This window comes from Rhynchophorus ferrugineus, unplaced genomic scaffold (assembly GCF_030347505.1).
Source record: "Rhynchophorus ferrugineus isolate W39M unplaced genomic scaffold, kcgeb_rfMv2 rfM1, whole genome shotgun sequence".
In the NCBI taxonomy this organism is placed as follows: domain Eukaryota; kingdom Metazoa; phylum Arthropoda; class Insecta; order Coleoptera; family Curculionidae; genus Rhynchophorus; species Rhynchophorus ferrugineus.
The window spans coordinates 34713020-34732567 of NW_027472580.1; the positions used below are offsets into that span (position 1 = coordinate 34713020).

At 32.6% G+C, this 19548-nt stretch overlaps 1 protein-coding gene across 2 annotated transcripts in view; it reads right to left on the minus strand.

Annotated features, from left to right (window-relative positions):
• The window catches only part of Sema2a (Semaphorin 2a), a 1190156-nt gene that overhangs the window by 607410 nt on the left and 563198 nt on the right, over positions 1-19548 (minus strand). The window contains exon 1 of one of the 2 annotated variants that reach the window (XM_076419450.1): positions 2372-2914. The exons of the other annotated variant lie outside the window; for it this stretch is intronic. Within the exon in view, the coding sequence (XP_076275565.1) occupies positions 2372-2543 (172 nt within the window). The 5' untranslated portion in view covers positions 2544-2914. Of the gene's footprint in view, positions 1-2371; positions 2915-19548 lie in introns of those variants that run through there. 2 annotated transcript variants of the gene reach the window in all.

Consider the following 19548-nt stretch of genomic DNA (forward strand, 5'->3'; position numbering starts at 1 on the left):
AATCAACTCATATTAAAACAGAATTAAAAAATATTGAAGAAATTTTTCAATATTAATATTCAACAGTAAAATGTAATTAAATTCATATAAATATAGACATAAATATTCAATGAAAAAAGCTAAAATAATAAAACTGAACTAACCAAACATTTTAGGCTGTGTAACTTTATTATTTGTAACTATATCTGTAATATACATGTCAAGTTTTGTTTTAACAATTCCTTAAGGGTATTAATACAGTCAAATAAACGTTATAAATCCCATAAATTACCGTTAAAATGGAAGCAAAACGAAATGAATATCATAGTTATACATTTAAAGCACGAAATCCGCTCTATTCGCCGTAAATACATAACAATTTATATAATTAAACCGAAAATAAGGCACGGTAGATGGTTACAAAATAGGCAGCTTGTCAAAGAACACGGACAAAAAAAGAACGGTCTGCAATGAGGACGGGTGGCTCAATCCGAAACCCGAGATCGACAATAGGGCCGGAACACGTGAAGCGAGATGGTCTGCACCATTGTTGCCTAGGCTCGACGAGATACGGTCCCAGAAAACCAGTTTATAAAGAGCGACTGCTAGCTCTCGTCGACAGAATTCCGAACCGCCATGATTGTGCGAGCGCCCGTCTGTGTACGTGTGTGTGTGTGTGTGTGTGTGTGTGTTAACGCACTCGGTAAGAGGTAACAACCCATGCGGAGGAGAGTCACTGATTTCAAGGCCACCAAAAATGTACAATGACTTGCTAGATGAATAGATCATTAATGGTTTTTTGTTTGGACAGTTTTTTTGTCCGGTTTCAAAACAAGGTTTCCAATTGGCCAATTTTTGCCAAATGTATCGAGATTCATAGAAAAAATCAATAAACTATAATGACATAAATCTGGTCGATGTGACTATTGAACGAATTATCTGATAAAACAACATTTGTAACAAATAAATAACAATAACTATAAAATATAAATGAAGGGTATTTATTTGACAATGTTTGTTTGCCTTTAACATTTGTTTCTTTCGTAGGATGAATCTGCACATTTTTGCTTCTCACGGAAACCTTAATGTTTTAGGTCATATTAATAACCACAGCATTTGTAACAATATGTATAACAAGATCGTTTGATAGCAGTTGGTTAAGGCAATGGTTCACCTACTGTCGTGATAGTTGCTCATTTGAATTCCACTCAGACATAGGTATTTTTAATGTGTATTAGGGTTTGTTTATACATAAAAGCGTAAATCTAAAAAGATACGACCCTATTAGGCACAACAGTAAAAATGCTGGGTAAGGCGGGTATCTTTGTTATATTATTTAACATAAATAATTAGATAAGCAGTGTTTAACTAAATTCGTTCACATAATCTATCATCATTTATAATGTGATTTGTTATCATTTTCAAGTATTTGGGAATTTAACAAACAATAAATTAAATAGATTATTTATTTATTTATTAATGACCCGTCAGCCTGTTCTCTATTCTATTCTCGGTTTTACAAAAAGTACAATATCTTTATTATGTATAGGTGAGCTAATATAATTATTATGTATAAAATACAAATAAATAAATGAAATAGAAACGCATGTTATACTTAATTTAATATACCGAAACATATAAAATCGTTATCAATTTGCTGAACAGAAAAAAATTATATAAACAATCAACTAATATTTAAATGAGTATTACAAAAATAACACACGTTTTATATCTTAAACAAATGTAACATGAATGAAAACATCTATTTTAAATATATTTGTTTTGTACCACTTTCGTTTTATTAATTCGCCTGAAATGTATGACAAATATTTTGCGACAGAGCGAGGCAAAAAAGCCGGCTTTCAACGCTTACTGAAATAAAAAGTGACATTATTTAAATCTTGGGTAAAATATAGTTTCAAGAACTGGCTTCTCGTATAAATTGATACGGAAAAATGTTTTTTAGTGATATTTTATAAATACAAGGCGAAAGATATAACCAAAACAATACCTCAATGTAAACGAATGAATATTTGAATAACTTCAAATTCCTCGAATCTTCAGATAAAACAAAGGCACGGAAAGATAAAAAGCAGCTAATGATAATAAATAAATGGCATCGAGACGTTAGGTTTGGTGGTAATTCCACTCACGATCATTTTCGCGAATTAACCATGTGATTTCCTGTCGAATTAGACATGGCAATCGAGTTTTGGAAGATTGAAATATTTATTATCGTTATTTTCGTAGAACAATATCGTAAAATGTAACATTAAACTCGTCGTAATCAAGTGTCTATGTTTAGATTAGAATCGGGTTGATTCAATTTAAAAAAACAACAGGAAATAGCGATGTCTGTTTTGTGTTGTTTATAATACCATTCCGAACTCACCTCTATGATGTCGGACATGGTGATTGGTCGCTCCCGAACAGCACGGCTGTTCCAAGTACATTGTCCAGCTGTTCTCGAAGTCGGCGTCAACGTTGGTAAACAAGACGACGCCGTACAAGAACGCAACAAAAAGAAAACGGGACATTTTCAGCGATAAACTGTGCCCGAGCATAATCCACGTGGTCTCACAACTAGTTCGTCAATATATAAAAAAACACTAAAACCGGCTAATAAAATTGCCGGTCAGATTTCGTTCAGATCACTTCTCACACCGACAACTCGAAGAAACAACAGGCCCAAAAAAAAACAACAAAAACATACACTACGTAAACTGAATAGCTCGTCGTGACAAAGTACAAAGAATGACGGGGTAAAAGGGGACGAGACTTTAGAGAAAACGCAAAGATCAGACAGTGTTTTCGTTCAAAACTTGATAACGTTTACCGGTATCATTCATTGTTTATGGCGGATAGCGTCAGATCGAATACGACGAACGGCGAGAGCGAAGTACGACCACCTCTCCGCAACGTTCAAACCAAACTGAAAGCAGTCGAGTCTGGCGGTCCGCTGAAAATCCGACGGAGCGTTTCAGTAAATGGCGGAGGGCTGGTTCGGTTGGAATCGGCACGTCTCGTGCCCGAAACGACGAACGGGCGAAGATGTCGCGGTCTGTATTTTCTGATCTTTTTTCTTCGAACTGTTATCCGTCGTGCCACTTTACCGAGATCGTTCAGGTACCTTGTACACCCTCTCTGTCACCTGGCCTCTATAAATATTTAATTCCTTCTACGACGAAGTGACTGTGATTAAAATCACAGGTTAAACGAATCTTCATATTAGATGATAACAATATATTTGACATTTCCTAAACTTATTTAAATGTACATTATTTTTATCATTTTCAAATTATACTTAAGTTATGATATGAATATTAAATGTAAATATGTAGTATGTATATTTTAGTTCACAATTTAAAACATGTGTTACTGTTATTATCTTCCCGAAATTACCAATTTTCCAATTTAAATAATTGTAAAGTAGTTTGAGAGATTTACAGTAGATGTAATAAATTGAGCTACTTTTAAAATTGTCATTGGAACAAAGTGAAAAAATATTTCAATGATATTGAACAATTATACAAAATTCAAACAACAAAATGTCATTTAGTCACATATATCATAATATTAATTGTTAAATATCTTAATACTCATCAATACTTTCAAATGAACAAATTTACTGTTAAAATTCATAAGAAATTACTTTTTATCAACTATTTCTAGATTGTCTTCCATATATGCAAACTATGTACTTAGTTTCATTTTGACTGCTGCATATTTTCATAATATCATTTATTTATTCAGATAGTTTATAGCTTTTATCCATATTTCTGACCTAAAATATATATTTCACAACCAATAAATACACCAGGCTAAATAAAAGAATTTTTTATCTAAATTTTTGAATAAAATTCCATCCCTCTTCATTGTACTCTTTAATATCACCTTTCCAGATAGCTCATCTTTAAGTTGCCTTTGCAACCTAAAACTCACCAACAAATGAAAAATTTATATTCTATGAGGCTATTTCATAGTTTTTATTATTCCTTACAACATTCATTTTAACCTTTGATGCAAAAATTTACAACGAGTTTATTACCTACAACATTGATATTACCTACTCCACAAAAACCTCTAGTAATGTACCGTATAAAAGTTAGAGCTAGCAATGTGTCGGCCAGATCCAATGAAAGAGCCCAAAATATTTGTTTAAATATTTTGTGTCACCGATCTGACGGCTATTCCTGGTAGCTTGATTAGGACTAGCGTAGGGAACAATCGACTGAAGACAGTCGAAACAGTTGATAATCGCAAAACAGTCGAAACAGTCGATGGTTGAAAAACTAGCGACTGAAAACAGTAATTACTATTTTCAGTCAAATGCACGATTCACGTTTGTTTATATCAATTCGTGATGTTAGACGAAGATGTACGAAGCCTTTCCTGTATAAATTGTGAGAGAGGAAAGGAAAATGGAGATAATTGCTTGGAGTAGTTAATTTTATGGGTACATTTTTGTCAAGGTCGCGGCTAAAACGACAAAGCTATAATGTTAAAAAGTATATAAGTTCTCCATATATTATCCACTTTTCAAAAAATAATAAAAAATGAGAACACGTTTCGAACAAATCCTCAAAAACAGATACTTCCAAATCCCAAAGAGAGAGATTGAAAAATACCCTACAACCCCTCGACGTATCACGTCAATGAAAATATAAAACACCGCCAAAATAAAGAAACTAATATCTCCGTCTCCGTCTTTTTCTATAGCCTTCTGGCCTTGCTAATTACAAACTCTCTGAATAATACATAACCTTTCCGACTTGAGGATAATTCTATTTTCATAATCCCAAATAACTGAAACGCCTCGTATGGCCGTGACGGCAGCGGCGGCATCCGCTAACGCCGCCCCCGACGACCACACCATCGACCCCCCGCCCCCTTCGCAATGCCCGTCACCCCTCCGAGTTCGAGCGGATTTTATGTAAATCTATTTGCTCTCGGGTTAAAATAAAGCTGGTAGCCCTCGGGGGGAGCCGAGACTGATGATATATCTAGGCTTAATCGGCGTTAAACCGATTTACAGTTTTAGTTCCTGATTTGGATGCAGCGCGGATATCTCGACGGACATTTTTCGTCTGCTATTTATTATTAGCTCTCACTGAATATTCAACTTCATATAGATAAATTGGATTTTTATAGAGCTTCGTATACACTATATGTGGTGAATATAAACAGCAATATATGAATATAAACCATTTCGAGCGGCTAGTCTGTTAATGTTATATAAAACTGGGTAACAGCACCCTATATTAAATTTTTAATTGCATTTAACTTTAGATATGCTTAATACAATCTTAATTTACAAATTAATTTATTACTACTGCTCTGCTGTAGTTGCTTTAATACATAAGCAAGGCGAGTACGGGCTTAATAATAAAATTAAGCTAAATTTAAAAATACACTTATCCAATAAACAAGTCCGTGTAGTTTGGTTCTTTTCAATCTTAAGATTTACTGCGTATTGTCCAGTAACTATATTACTTCCACGTTGCTATATTAGCAACCTTATTTCATGTTTTAAGATGAAATCTTGGATCACTTCGCATATCCATTTGATTTCAAGGTCATCGTTCAGCTGTTCATTGGTTACACAGCAATAAGCTTTGATAATTAATCGTAGTACTTTGTTTTGACTGCGTTGGATTATTAGTTGGTTTGATGTTTTAGTACAACCCCATATTTGCACCCTGTAGGTCCAAATTGACCCTATGATTGATTGATAAACCAATCTCTTTTTATTTTTGATCTTAGACCAAGTTGAAGTTATAGTCTATTTGTAGATCTTGTTGGCTGCTACTGGTCCTTTTTCTACAGCATTAGGCAAATAACATATATATCTTTTCCCATGATAATTAAGTACTATATAATAAAGGTACTGTTCATTTTATTGTTGGAATATCAGAAGTGTAGAGCGGATACAGAACTGCTTTAAAGACACTACCCTGTGGAACTTCAGCTGAAATAGGTTTAATGTGTTGAGTATGGATTTTATTTTGACAAGATATGATTCAAGCAGACAGCAGTAATTCCATGGTAGCAATTTGCTCATTTTGTAGATTAATTTCAAATGCCATACACGGCCAAAAGCTTGTGAGACGTCCAGGAATATTGCAGGACAGTGTTTCTTTTCTTCGACAGGCTTTTCAACAGCCGTTGTTACTCTGTGCACTTGGTCAATTGTCGAGTGGTGATTTCGAAATATCAACTGGAACTCTCGTATTTCTATAAATGGTTTAATATGTTTTAACAACAGTTTCTCAAATAATTTTGAAATAGTAACTAGCAGCAACATAGGCCGGTAAGATCCAACTTGTTCTGTCATGTTGTCAGGTTTTTGTGACTTCTAATATTATAGAGTAAAATTAGTGATTTAGCCAAGCAAGCAATATTTCCTAGCAGCACCTATCTTAAGCAGTACGTACTGCACAACCTTTTGTGGAGCTTTTTCGAGATTTTGTCGCGATCTTTTCGCGATTAACCTTATTATGGAGAAAATTATATTGCATCTGTAACTTGTCATTAGTGGTATTTTTTCAACGACAATATATTTACTCGTTTTTTAGCAGCTCGTGATACCACGGCATCTTGCTGATTCCACCATATGTATAGCAAGACATTGCATTGTTGGATGGATTGGTGAATTGTTCTCCCGGGCTAACTCGTGATGACTTACGTTTAGGATTGTCGTATATCCACATACGACATAGAAAACTATCTCTTTTTGCCTAGTAATTAATGAAATAACAATGTTAGGAAAGTTATTTTCGGACAAAATTTGTGTAGTTATTTATCCTCTTATTCGATCTTTTCTTTATGATTTAAACGCGCGGAAGCTACTCATTCATCAACTGCTATACTGTTGAAAGTTATTTGAAACTTGGACCTAAGGAGTTTTGGGATTTGCAATAAGTCTTCAAATTCATTGTCTTCGAACCTTTTCTTATCATTTACATCAAAATCACCTAAAAATCGTTGAAACTAAGCAACCAATGAAGAACTGGACGATAACCTCGAACTCAAATAGATCTACGAAGTTGTCCAAGATTTCAGCTTAAAACGAAATGAAATAACGTTACTAAATCATAACAACGTCGAAGCCATTCATCTATAGGACAACACGCAGGAAATCAGAAGATTGATGCGAACCAAACCATACGAACTTGTATAATATATACTTGTTAGTCTTAACTTTAGCTTACGTAGGTCAATTTAACATTAATTTGGAAAATACATAATACTGGTGCAAGTACAACAGAACAGTAGTAAGGAACTAATTTATAAATTAATGTTATAAGAGGTCAATTGAAAAGTTCCCGGCCTAAATCCATATGTTTTTCAGTTAGCCTAAACCCTCAAAAAATGCGTTACAAGTTTGACAACTGTCGGTTCATTAGTTTGTGAATTATATAATTTTGGGTGAAGCAACTTTTGTTAATGTGAAAAAAATGGATAAAAAGGAATTTCGCGTGTTGTTAAAATATTGCTTTTTGAAGGGAAAAATACAGCTGAAGCAAAAACATTATGCCGAGTTTCCGGACACTGTTCCAGGAAAATCAACCATCAAGGATTGGTATGCTAAGTTTAGACGTGGTGAAATGAGTACCGAAGACGGTGAACGCAGTGGACACACAAAACGTTTACCGACAAAAACATTAAAAATTCCATAAAATGATTTAGAATGACGGTAAATTGAAATCGAATTAAATAGCAGACGCTATAAAGATATCAACTGAACCTGTACATCATATCGTTCACGAATATATGGGTATGAAAAAGCTCTGTGCAAAGTGGGTGCCGCGCGAGCTCACTTTTGACCAAAAACAAGGACGAGTTAATGATTCGGAGCAGGGTTCCAAGATGATCAATCGTAATAATCGCGAGTTTTTGCATCGATATGTGACAATGGATGAAGCATGGCTCCATCATTTCACTTCGAAGTCCAATCGACAGTCATCCGAGTGGACTGCACACGATGAACCCGCTCCAAAGCGTAGGAAAAGGCGACAGTCGGCTGGCAAGATTATGTCGTCTGTATTTTGGGATGCAATGCACCGTGTCACAAGTCAGTTTCCAATTTCTTCCTTATCCGCCGTGTTCTCCATATCTGTCCCCCAGCGACTATTTCCTTTCCTCAGATCTCAAAAGAATGCTCGCTAAGAAGAAATTTTCGTTAAATGAAGAGGTGATCGGCGAAACTGAGGCCTATTCTGAAGCAAAGGACAAATCGTACTACAAAAATGGTATCGAAACGTTGGATGGTCGCTATAATCAGCGTATGAGCCTTAAAGGGAATTATGTTGAATAAAAAAACTAATTTTGGTAAAAAAATTTGTTTTACTATGGTAGCCGGGGACTTTTCGATTGACCTGTTGTTAAGCATGTCTAATGTATTATGTTATTAGTTAAAAGAACTTAATAATTTATTAGTGATGGGTGAATTTATCTTTCCAACTGAGATATCCACTACCAAGTGATATCATCAGAAGTTTTACTTTGACATATCGACGTGTACACTTATTCTAAAGATCTAACCACAATCAGCAATTTTAGTTCAAGATATTTTTTTATTCTAAAACATTATAAAGAGGCTTTTAATTATTTTTAAAAACCTGTAAAATTGGTATTTAATTTTAAAGATTTTGTGAATTTTGGTGCTTAATTTTAAAGATCTATTAAAATTATTGTTTTTTTATTTATTCTATTTTCTTCAAATATCGAAACCCATATATCCATATTTCTTAAAATCTCGATGATATATACATATCCTCCTCGGCGGCCGACACCCCCACTTCCCCAACCGTGTAAGTATCAGAGAACAATTTCGGACAACGGCATTTCCGTGTGGAAATGTCCACACGAATAATGCGGCGCGTTTTCCATCGCGGCGGCCCGGATGCGTGCAGACCGACGGGCGGACAAGTTTGCAATTATTTTCACCTGCATGGGAACATTATAACAAGCTGCTGTGGCATTTTTCCGACACAGAGTCACGCAGACGTATTGCCCGCTAATAATTACTTACTATTCGGTTGATTTCATGTGATAAACCGTCGGGAAAAGTGACGGAAAGCCCGGTGAGGTGCGCGGTGTACCGGCGGTCTCGAGGGGTGGGGGGCGGTTAGGTCGACGTTGGTTGAAGCGGACATATCTCTAATTAATCCAATATGGTGTTTTACATAGAAAGCAGGTAGTTGCATTCCCGTTACATTTCTGGGTCAGATCTCTTATCATGATCTTCGTATTACCTTCAAAACTATACAATTAACTTCAGTAAATAAGGCTTGAAGGTCTGATATTATAGATGAATAAATTTCCCACATTACAGTAAACAAATGTCTTCGCATCGCTTTGCATATAAATTAATCATTATGTATTTAAAGATAGAAAAGTGAAAATTGCGATGTATGATAACGTTTATTTCTAATCGGTATAGCAATTAGCAATAGTGGAGGAGTAAAACTTATTTTTTATAGATTTCTCAGTAAATTTATTTGATAAAAAGTAAAATGTAAAATCTTAATCGTTAGAGATTTTAACATCAGTTCAAAATAATTACTTAAGACGTATCACCTGAAGTTAATGTGTCTTATAATATATTCCATATGATTGGTCATTCTTAACAAAAACAAATATACATGCTTTTCATTAATTTAAGAATGTTCATTATGCGAATTCATTAAATGAAAAGCGTAACTGTTATAATTTTTCGTTTTGGAACGTAAGATGAAGAAACTAAATAGATTTCACAATGTAAAAAATATTGATTTCGAATTTGTTGAGGCTGATCCGATTGTCCAAAAGAAATATTGCGAGCGAGAGATGTTTATGATATTATTGGAATTCCAAATTATATATAAGAATTTGTAATCTCACTTGTATATAAAGCGCATATCATTTTGTGTCGTTCCAAGAAGGTATTCATCAAGTGGTACTTATTTTAATAAGATTTTGATATCAATGGAAATTTAATATTATGATAGATATTATCTTCTCCAATAATATAATCTCACCTCTAATAAGATTAATAATTAAATAAGGATTAATAACAATTTAAGATGTGTTATGTTACAATATACTAAACTGTAAGTGTAATTGTGAATTACCATATTTATTTTTTTTAATATTTAAATTTTAATAAAAGTAAGAGGTATAACTATATAAATTTTTAGCAATTCGTGGGAATAACACTACTATTGACAAACTTATGACGATCGCCATTATTCTTATAGACAACCTCATATTCACCAAATAGGAAGCAGCTAACATATATGCAGTACGCGTGAGATGATGACATGCAGTTCGGGTACTTAAAATCCTATGACGTTAATTAACTTTATAAACACTGCAATTCTTTTTTGCTAAATACACTTCACTAATGTACACTTGCTCCAGTGTGATCCAAGAGATACAATACTCTAGATCCATAGTCATCCATAGTATTTCCTGAGTGAGAGTCGGTATGTTAGGACTTGATCGAAGTGATCATTCCTATAATATCTAAATTCATTCGAAAACCCTTTTAGGACTTGCTTTTATTACATTTCGCGGAAGGTCCATATAGGTTTTAAAATATCTTTGTAAAACAGCTACTCATTATGTATGGATAATTGAGATTTCTTTCTGAGAATTCACTTTAAATTCCTCTCTTTTTGTTTAGATGTAATTATATTATACTTAGCTCTGTTCCTATGTTTTTGCTTAATTCCTATATGGGATAGTTTGATTATATATTCATTAAGTTTTACTTTTTAGGGTAAAGTCTGGATCAAGGTCAATTTATTTCTTCAATTGTAATTATCTGGTAACATTTTCATTATTATCTCTTGTTTGTGGTAAACCTACTTTAGTTTATTTTGTTTATTTTATTGCCGAGCAGACTTCATCTTGTTTGACCTAAATATTTTAACTCATGGAGTAGAGATGTAAGAGTTCAAGGTGTTATTATGGTATTATTTTCTGAAGTTTGTGGATAAGTTCCCTATGCCAAATCATGTCGAATTGATTTTTGGTTTTTGTTTTCTTCAAATACTCTAACTGCTACCAGTGGCAGCGAAGTAATTTTGTAGAATTTTTTCAGATTAGAATTTACTTTATATTGGAGTCATACAAAATTTGGACCATCTCCAATAAAATTATCACACTTTTTAATCTAAATGCATTTATGAAGCTAGTAAATTTTATAATTCCATTTCTTTGTAAATCGTCAAGAGTGCTTAATGTTCAGATATTCCCAAGTTGATAATTGTTCTAGAGAACATTAAGCAACTATATACGAATGAATGAAATAAAGATTCACTGTTATACACCTGAATAAAAAATGACAATTTACACCATAAAAAGGCTCGAAATGTTCTTTGGAATCACTGTAATTATATTTGAAGAGACCGCTTGATGAAAAAAGCAAAAAGAAGCATCATGTTTAATATCATATTGAGTTATATAACAGTTATTATTATAGAAGTTTACCACAAAGTCTAAAATTATCTTTATAATTTGTAAGCCAAAAGACACCTTTAAATTTCGAAATGATAATCGAAAATATATTACTAGTTTCTCCATTAATAGATATTTTGTTCAAAAATAGTTTCTTATTCATATTAGGCATATTTTAGTCATTCAGAATTTATTTATCCCATAAATTATTGAAAAGTTTCTGGGATTAACAAAATCAATTACATATTTATATATTTAGAGCAAAATTAATCTAAAATTAAAAAAATATTACATCCTTTATAATAATAATTTCCCATTTATCATTTACGCATCACGTTAGACCAAAAGCAAAACACATTAGAACCAAAATAAAACAACTATACTGGTTAGTCGGAAAATACTCTCAACTTGATCTAAAATCTAAGAGGTTGATCTATAATACAATTATAAAGCCAATTTAAACCTATGGGGTGCAAATATGGGATTGCACTAAAAATTCAAATCAGTTAGTCATATAGCGCTGTCAAAACAAGGTTCTTCGATTGATTACCAATGCCTATCGCTATGTAACCAATGAAGAACTGCACGATGACCTGGCAATCCTATGGATTTGCGAAGTTATCCAAGATTTCGCCTTGAAGCACGAAAGAAGATTACTAAATCATACTAACGTGGAAGCATTACAACTGCTGGACAGCGCGCAGGGTGTCAGGAGATTGAAACGAACAAAACCATACGAACTTGTGTAAACATTGAGTGTGTATTATTGGTGTAAACTATAGCTATAAGTTAATAATTAATAAATAATTATAATTTTATAATTGAGGAATACATACTGATGTATTTTATCGCACTCGTCTTGCTTGTGAATTAATCCATGTACATAGGAAAAGTAGTAATAAATTAATTGTAAATTAAGATTGTACTAAGCGTATCTAATAAAGATGTTATAAAAAAAATTATCATTTACATATCAATAAAGGAATTGTAAAAAAATATTAGTTATTTTTTTTTTAAACTTTAATAAAATGATCTGTCACCGCTACTTTATAAGCGAATTCAAAAGAACTTCATTCACAAACCCTATAACGTTATGAAACAACTAAATATTATTCGTCATCCTTCTCGTGCGAGATGCCAGGATGAAAGCGGCCGATCGAAAAAAAAAGACGACCGAATCTGGCCCACTTTTCACACGGTTTCCTCCGAGATGGAGCGACCAATGAGGCGTCAAACCGGCTCGACTTCCATTCGGATGCCGAACACTTTCCTTTTCTGGCTCGTTATCCGGCTGGGTATTAACTTTTGCCAGACGAACAAGCATCTCGATATTAATATCAGAATGGATTTGCTCTCTTAGCTAGGGAAGGAGATGATATAATTTTTTCTATCGTTTCGCCAGAATTCCTCCGGAGGAATTAGCTTTATTTGTGCGATGGTTTCGTCTAGAGATTGAATGAAAGCCAATTATGGTTTCTGTGTTATAAACATATATATTACGTTCAGTCACAGGAAAGGGATAAAGGAATAAATGTTTTTATATGCATATTTATATAGCGATAAAATTATTTTTATATAATGAGTAGATTCTTTTCTGGATTCATCATAGCATTGTTGAATACTGAAAGAACGTTAAATCTAATTATTTTCTAATGATGATTTAGTTTGGATTATCATTTTTAACCGACTTCAATATAGGAGGAGGTTCTGTATTCGAGCTGTAGGTTATATATAATTTTTAATGTATGTTCGCCGATTTCTCCGTCAATTATGGATCGATCTTCAACATTCTTTCTTTTATTCGAAGGAATGCTCTTCCGACGTGGTCCCATTGTAACCAAGTCAGGATCTGTTGGGGCAAGAGGCAAAAACGTATAAAGTTTTCATATATGTTTTATCTAAAATAATCAGATATTTGTGTATAATGTTATTACTGAATTGATATGACGAAAAATTGAAAGTAGTTCAGTGTAGTCATTTAGTTTGGTTTTTAACGCAAACTTTTTTAAACACTCACGCGGAGTTCGCGGGTTCGTTTCCCAACAGGGCAGCAACTTTTTTTTTCTAGTTTGATTGGAACATTTGTCAAATCACCTAGACTAGGTAGCTGACCCTAGGGCATGAAACGTTCCTTATTTCCAATTATTCTTTCTTTATTCCTATTTTTCCTCATACGGGCTGTACTTTACTTGGGCTGTCTATTGTAATATTTAATAAACTAACTGCGCAATTTATTGAGTAAATATCTAACACTAAAAAGAGAAAAATAAAATATGTTTTACAAAATAATTGAACCGACTTCAAAATATAAATAAGCAACTCACTGAAAAATAAAAAATAATCAAAACTTCGATTTTTAATACAAAACAAAAATTTTTCAAAATAAAATATGTACATAATAACCGTTGTAATAACTGTATAAAAATAAACAGAAACTTATTTAATCTATCTACTACATTTATTTTATATTCTACTATATAGACATAATTTAGCTTAATATACACTTGTGATATATAACAGGTCAATTGAAAAGTCTCCGACCTACCATAGTAAAACACATCTTTTCGACAAAATTAGTTTTTTATTTCAACATAATTCCCTTCATTTTTGTAGTATGATTTGTCCTTTGCTTCAAAAGAGGCCTGAGTTTCGTCGATCACCTCTTCATTCAACGAAAATTTTCCGAGCATACTTTTGAGATTTGAGGACAGCAAAGAATCACTGGGGGCCAGATCTGGAGAATACGGTGGATAAGGAAGCAATTCGAAGTCTAATTCATGGATTTTTGACACGGTGCATTGTCTTGGTGAAGCAGCACTTTCTTTTTATTCAAATGCGAACGTTTTCGGCGATTTCGTCCTTCAAACGGTCCAACGTTACGTAATGGTCCTTACTTTTTCAAGGTACTAAAAATTATTTCATTCGCATCCCAACATGCAGACGCTATAACCTTTCCATCCGACTGTTGCGTTTTCACACGCTTTGGATCGGGTTTCTATTGGACTTCGGAGTGAAATGATGCAGCCATGTTTCATCCATTCTCATATATCGATGCAAAAACACGGATTTATTACGCTTGATCATCTTCAAACACTGCTCCGAATCATCAACCCTTCGTTATTTTTGGTCAAAAGTGAGCTTTCTCATACCCAAATATTCGTAAATGATATGATGTAGACGTTCAGTTGATATCTTTAAAGTGTTTGCTGTTCCATTCAATTTCAATTTACGGTCATTCAAAATCATTTTGTTGAATTTTTTAATGTTTTATTCGGTAACAACCTCTTTTGGGCGTCCACTGCGTTCACCGTCTCATTTCACCACGTCTAAAGTTAGCATACCGATCCTTAATGGTTGATTTTTGTGGGGCAGTGTCCGGAAACTTGGCATAAGCCCAGTTTTTGCTTAAACTGTATTTTTTCCCTTCAACAGCAATTTTACCAACACGCGAAATTCCTTTTTATCCATTTTTTCACAATAACCGAAGTTACTCCACTCAAAATATAATTCACAAACTAATGATTCGACAGCTGTACAAATTTATACACGCATCTTTTGAGGGTTAAGACTAAATAAATACATATGGATTTAATTCTAGTAGCCGCATTTATGTGTCAAGCAGGGAATTTTTCAATTAACCTGTTACACAAAATTAAATTACGAACAAAACCAATCTAATTTGTTGCTCGGCACTGACTTCGATGTGATCAGTTGGTAATAGTTAAAATAATATTGTAAATAGAAAATCGGTTTAGGTAGGTATTAAGCTAAATATGTTATTAAGAAAGACGAAATTGAGTAATAATACAAATGTGAAATAGCAGACTTACTTTTGCGAAAAAAGAACATTTGTATAAAAAGGTTAAAGAGAATATTTAGATAATGTTATAAGATGCGATTTATTTCTCGAAAAAGTCAACTATTTATAAATATATTCTCTTTCGACACTAAACAACATCATCAATACGACAATAATAAAACATTTACGGTGACACCAGAAACAACGGTGTTCATTCTTATAAAAAAAATCTAATTTTATGGCACATTATTCGAAAAGTAGATATATATCGACATTTCAACAAAATTGGCTCTATCTCGTTTTTTATCCATGGACGATCGTCCTTCGAAAGCCGAAAGTATCATTAAAGTTATTTTCGATTTGTTTCGGGTTTTTGCGTGGCGTCGAAACAGAGTTATTTGTCAGAGTGTGTTTCGAAGAAGGTTTTTCAAACATTTTCTTGTCCTTTTTTACAACTCAATCGAATATAGTATTCGTATAAATGTTACGTCGATCGTAATTTAGATATATTTTCAAAATAGTATTTAGTGATTTGTTTGTAAATATAAATTAATCGTGAAAAAGAGTTTTTCATTATTATTTCGTCTATTTGACACATACGAGTTGAGTCATAAAAATTACTATTCAGCAAATCATCTAGTATCAATTGCAGAAGCAATACTCGAAATGGATAATTTCTTGTTATTATGACAATCAAGGTAAGGCTGCCGAAAATATCGATATTTTTTTGATCGATTTATTAGTCTCATTTTACAAATATTTTCTAATATAAATTTTTTATTAACATTTTAATTAATTTTAGTAAACCTTTAAAATTGGCAAGTAATTTTAAATGTTTAGAACAATTTAGTATGTTTATTTATCTATTCTATGAATATCTATATATTTTTAGGTCAATATATCACTATTTTTATTTTTCCTTAGAAATATCGACATATCTTTTGTAAAATATCGATATTTTTATATATATAGCATCACGTTAGACAAAAAGCAAAACACATTAAAACCAAAATAAAACAACTATACTGGTTAGTCGGAAGATACTCTCAACTTGACCTAAAATCTTCAGATGAAGTCTTTTCTTTAAAACTTAGAAATAGTTGAATCATATTTGAATTTTTTCTATAGATGGTTATAATCTACCCACTGAAAACTTTTTAAAATCTAATAAAGAAAGATATATTTTAAAAAATTACAGAAAAGTTCAATTTAATCTTTTTATCTTAACCTCTTTTAACCTTTTACTTGATAAACATATCAAATTATCGCATATCAAATTATCATATGTTCCAATACGATTTCGGAGATAATTACCCTTAAACATTGCGTTTGTAAAAACAAACATTCGAAACAGTCAAACTTTATTTCTTTCTTATATACTTATTGCTTTACAGAAGCAAAAGCCAAGTCAATTTATTACTTAAACCATAGATTGACGATCACTTCCTTTTTCTGTGTTGCTGATTCCAAGTACTTGAACTCCTAGACATTATAACTGCATGCCATTGAGGATGTTAATGGATGAAATATTAAACAATAACTTAATTACAAACTATTATTTCATCCCTCTTTATCTACTGTTAATTCTGTATTTCTACAACCACTCTTTTATTGCTTCTTGCCTCTATTCACCGAGCCATATAATTCTTAAACATTGTTTGTAGTGCTATCAGAAAATAATATCTAAGGAAAATGAAAAGGGAGCGGTTCAACTAACAGAATTCTTTTGTTAAAAGTCAGGACAAATTTGAATATATGGTCAACCTCATACGAGACGGAGAAATTGCTAAGTAGGATTTTTGTATTTTTGTACAAAACTGTGATAATGAAGACGTCAAAGCAAAAGCAGACAGTGCTTCATTGTCAAGGCACACTGGTGCTGAGACGGGTGGAGATGATGGGTATTGATATTACTATTATATGTACTATTAGATCGAAGTAATTTTAACAAAATGAAAATATTTGATGAGTGTTAGATGAAGCTTGTGATTTGATTAGTTTCTTGCTGCTCGTTGATAAGCATAGAAATATATTTCAGTATTTACTCAAATTTTGTCAGCTGGGACTATAACCTAAGATAATGACATATTCAAAAATTAAGAAATGCATTGAGAAAATGGCTTACAAAATGGCAAGTATTTGCACTAATAAGAAAAAGACTAAGGATCTCTAGAACATGAGAACATGAAGCTGAATTATATGGTTTCAGTTGTATGTTGCATAAATTACATACGCGTAGAGTCACTTAAGTGTTTTGTTGGAAGAAGACATCGGGGAATATGGAGAGTTATAACTACTTTGCGCTACCTGAAACATTTCTTCAGAGAGAGCAATGCTGGAATTTTTGGTTGAAAAAGGTGCGTTAGCTTTGGAGACTGATTTACTGAAAAATACATCCTGGTTTCGCGATCTTATATTTCTTGTTGACGCCAAAAATTACTTCAATATTTTGAATCTCTCAAATTAGGCAAAGATTCTAACTATGTTTTCTCTCCAAATATGTTAAGAAGTTCCAAAGCTAAACACCTCTCTTTTTCCCCACTCTCAAATATTTGAAAGAGAAGCTTATTATCGCCAACATCTTTCGCACCCTGTATAATCGGTCAGGTTTTCCAAATTTGAATAATAAATAATCATTAACAATAAAGGAGGGAGGATGTCAACTTAGTCAAAGAATATCAATCGATATTGGGTTTTAATCGGGTCAAACGTGCAAAGAAATTTTGATGAAGCAATTTCTGCAGCGGCATAAATTGTAGCATCGTCATCGAACAAAGCCTAATATTATTCCATCGAGTTTTCTGTGCTAAGGCAGAAAATGGGCACGTTGAAACAGAAAATACTGGTAAAAATTGAACAAGAAAAAGAGAGAAAAGGACCACGTTCGCCTTTTAATGTTCAAATGCTCGTCAATTGACAATAGAACAGTCTATAATCAATAAAAAAATTAATAAATAGCTATTTAAATTTTGGTATGACATATTTAAACGTTATATTTTTGAAAATTTTTTAGTCGTAGTTAATCGTTTTCTATATTTTAAATAAAATTGAGCTAAAATGTGTGAATTTAAGACCACTAATTTGTCTTAGTATAGTAAATAAATTTAAAGCACTTATAATTACCACCCAAAATGGTAAATTTTTCAATATCTGAATAGTATAAGTTTCATACCAAATGTTAAATGTTAGTGATATAATAATTCAAGTTAAACTTGAATTCAGTTGAATTATTTTTTTTGTTATATTTTAGGGTGTGCTTTTTACCATCAACATTACTACTGCTTAACACGAGCTCCGAACCATTGTTCTCCGCACTAAGCTTACCTGCTGGCCAGTGACCAACTTGAAAATCATCTCAGAAGGTATCCGGTCTTACCCAGCGTGGTCAGTAATGTGACTGTGATATTGGACATTGGATTTGGATATTGCCTTTTGGACAATCACAATTATAAACAATTATATACATTAATTTAGCACCATGCCCCAGTAGGATTCTAATCCGCGACTATCGCAAAAGTAGGAGGATATTTCTGTCGCTTTGACTACTGCGCCAACCAAGCCCGCTATTGAACTAATTTAAAAGGAAAGGAAAATTTTGGCATATAAAATGATTTGTTTTTCTTAATATGTAGATATTAGTTAAATACATACAGAGATTTTCAGTTAGGAGTTTTTTTTGGGTAATTAGAACTTGATGATCGTGATATAACCCAGTGATGACATAACGTAGCCTGTTAAACAACAATGAACTTGATGAAAGTATCTCCAACATATAATAATATTTACGCCGAGCTGAATTTATTAGCAAAAGCTATTGTATAATTCGCTTTTGAAAATTCGGCCAATAATACCTAACAACTAATATGGACGACTAATATGAATTTATTAACTAATTCCACAACGTTAAAATATAATGAAATACTTTACATTTCCGTCGATATTTGCATTTATTTGCCATAATTAACCTATTGAAATTACAATGCAGACTAAATAGCTTGACGAACTTCTAGAAATATATTGTGAAATATAATAGAATATATTTAACAGATTATAACTTTAATAGAAAAAAGGAAACAGAGTCTAACAACTCCGTAAAGATAATAACCATAAATAGAATATTACATCCACGTAAAATTTGATTTCTAATTTTAAATTGCTGTTAGGTTAATTAATGTGAAATAGATATGCGTATTTTTGATAGATTACAATGCATATAATATGACATCTATTCGATCATACAGTGTAATAAATTAATAAGTCCTAGTGACTGCCCGTTGGTCGAAATTCGACCGCAATCCATTCATCAAAAATAGTGACAGATATTT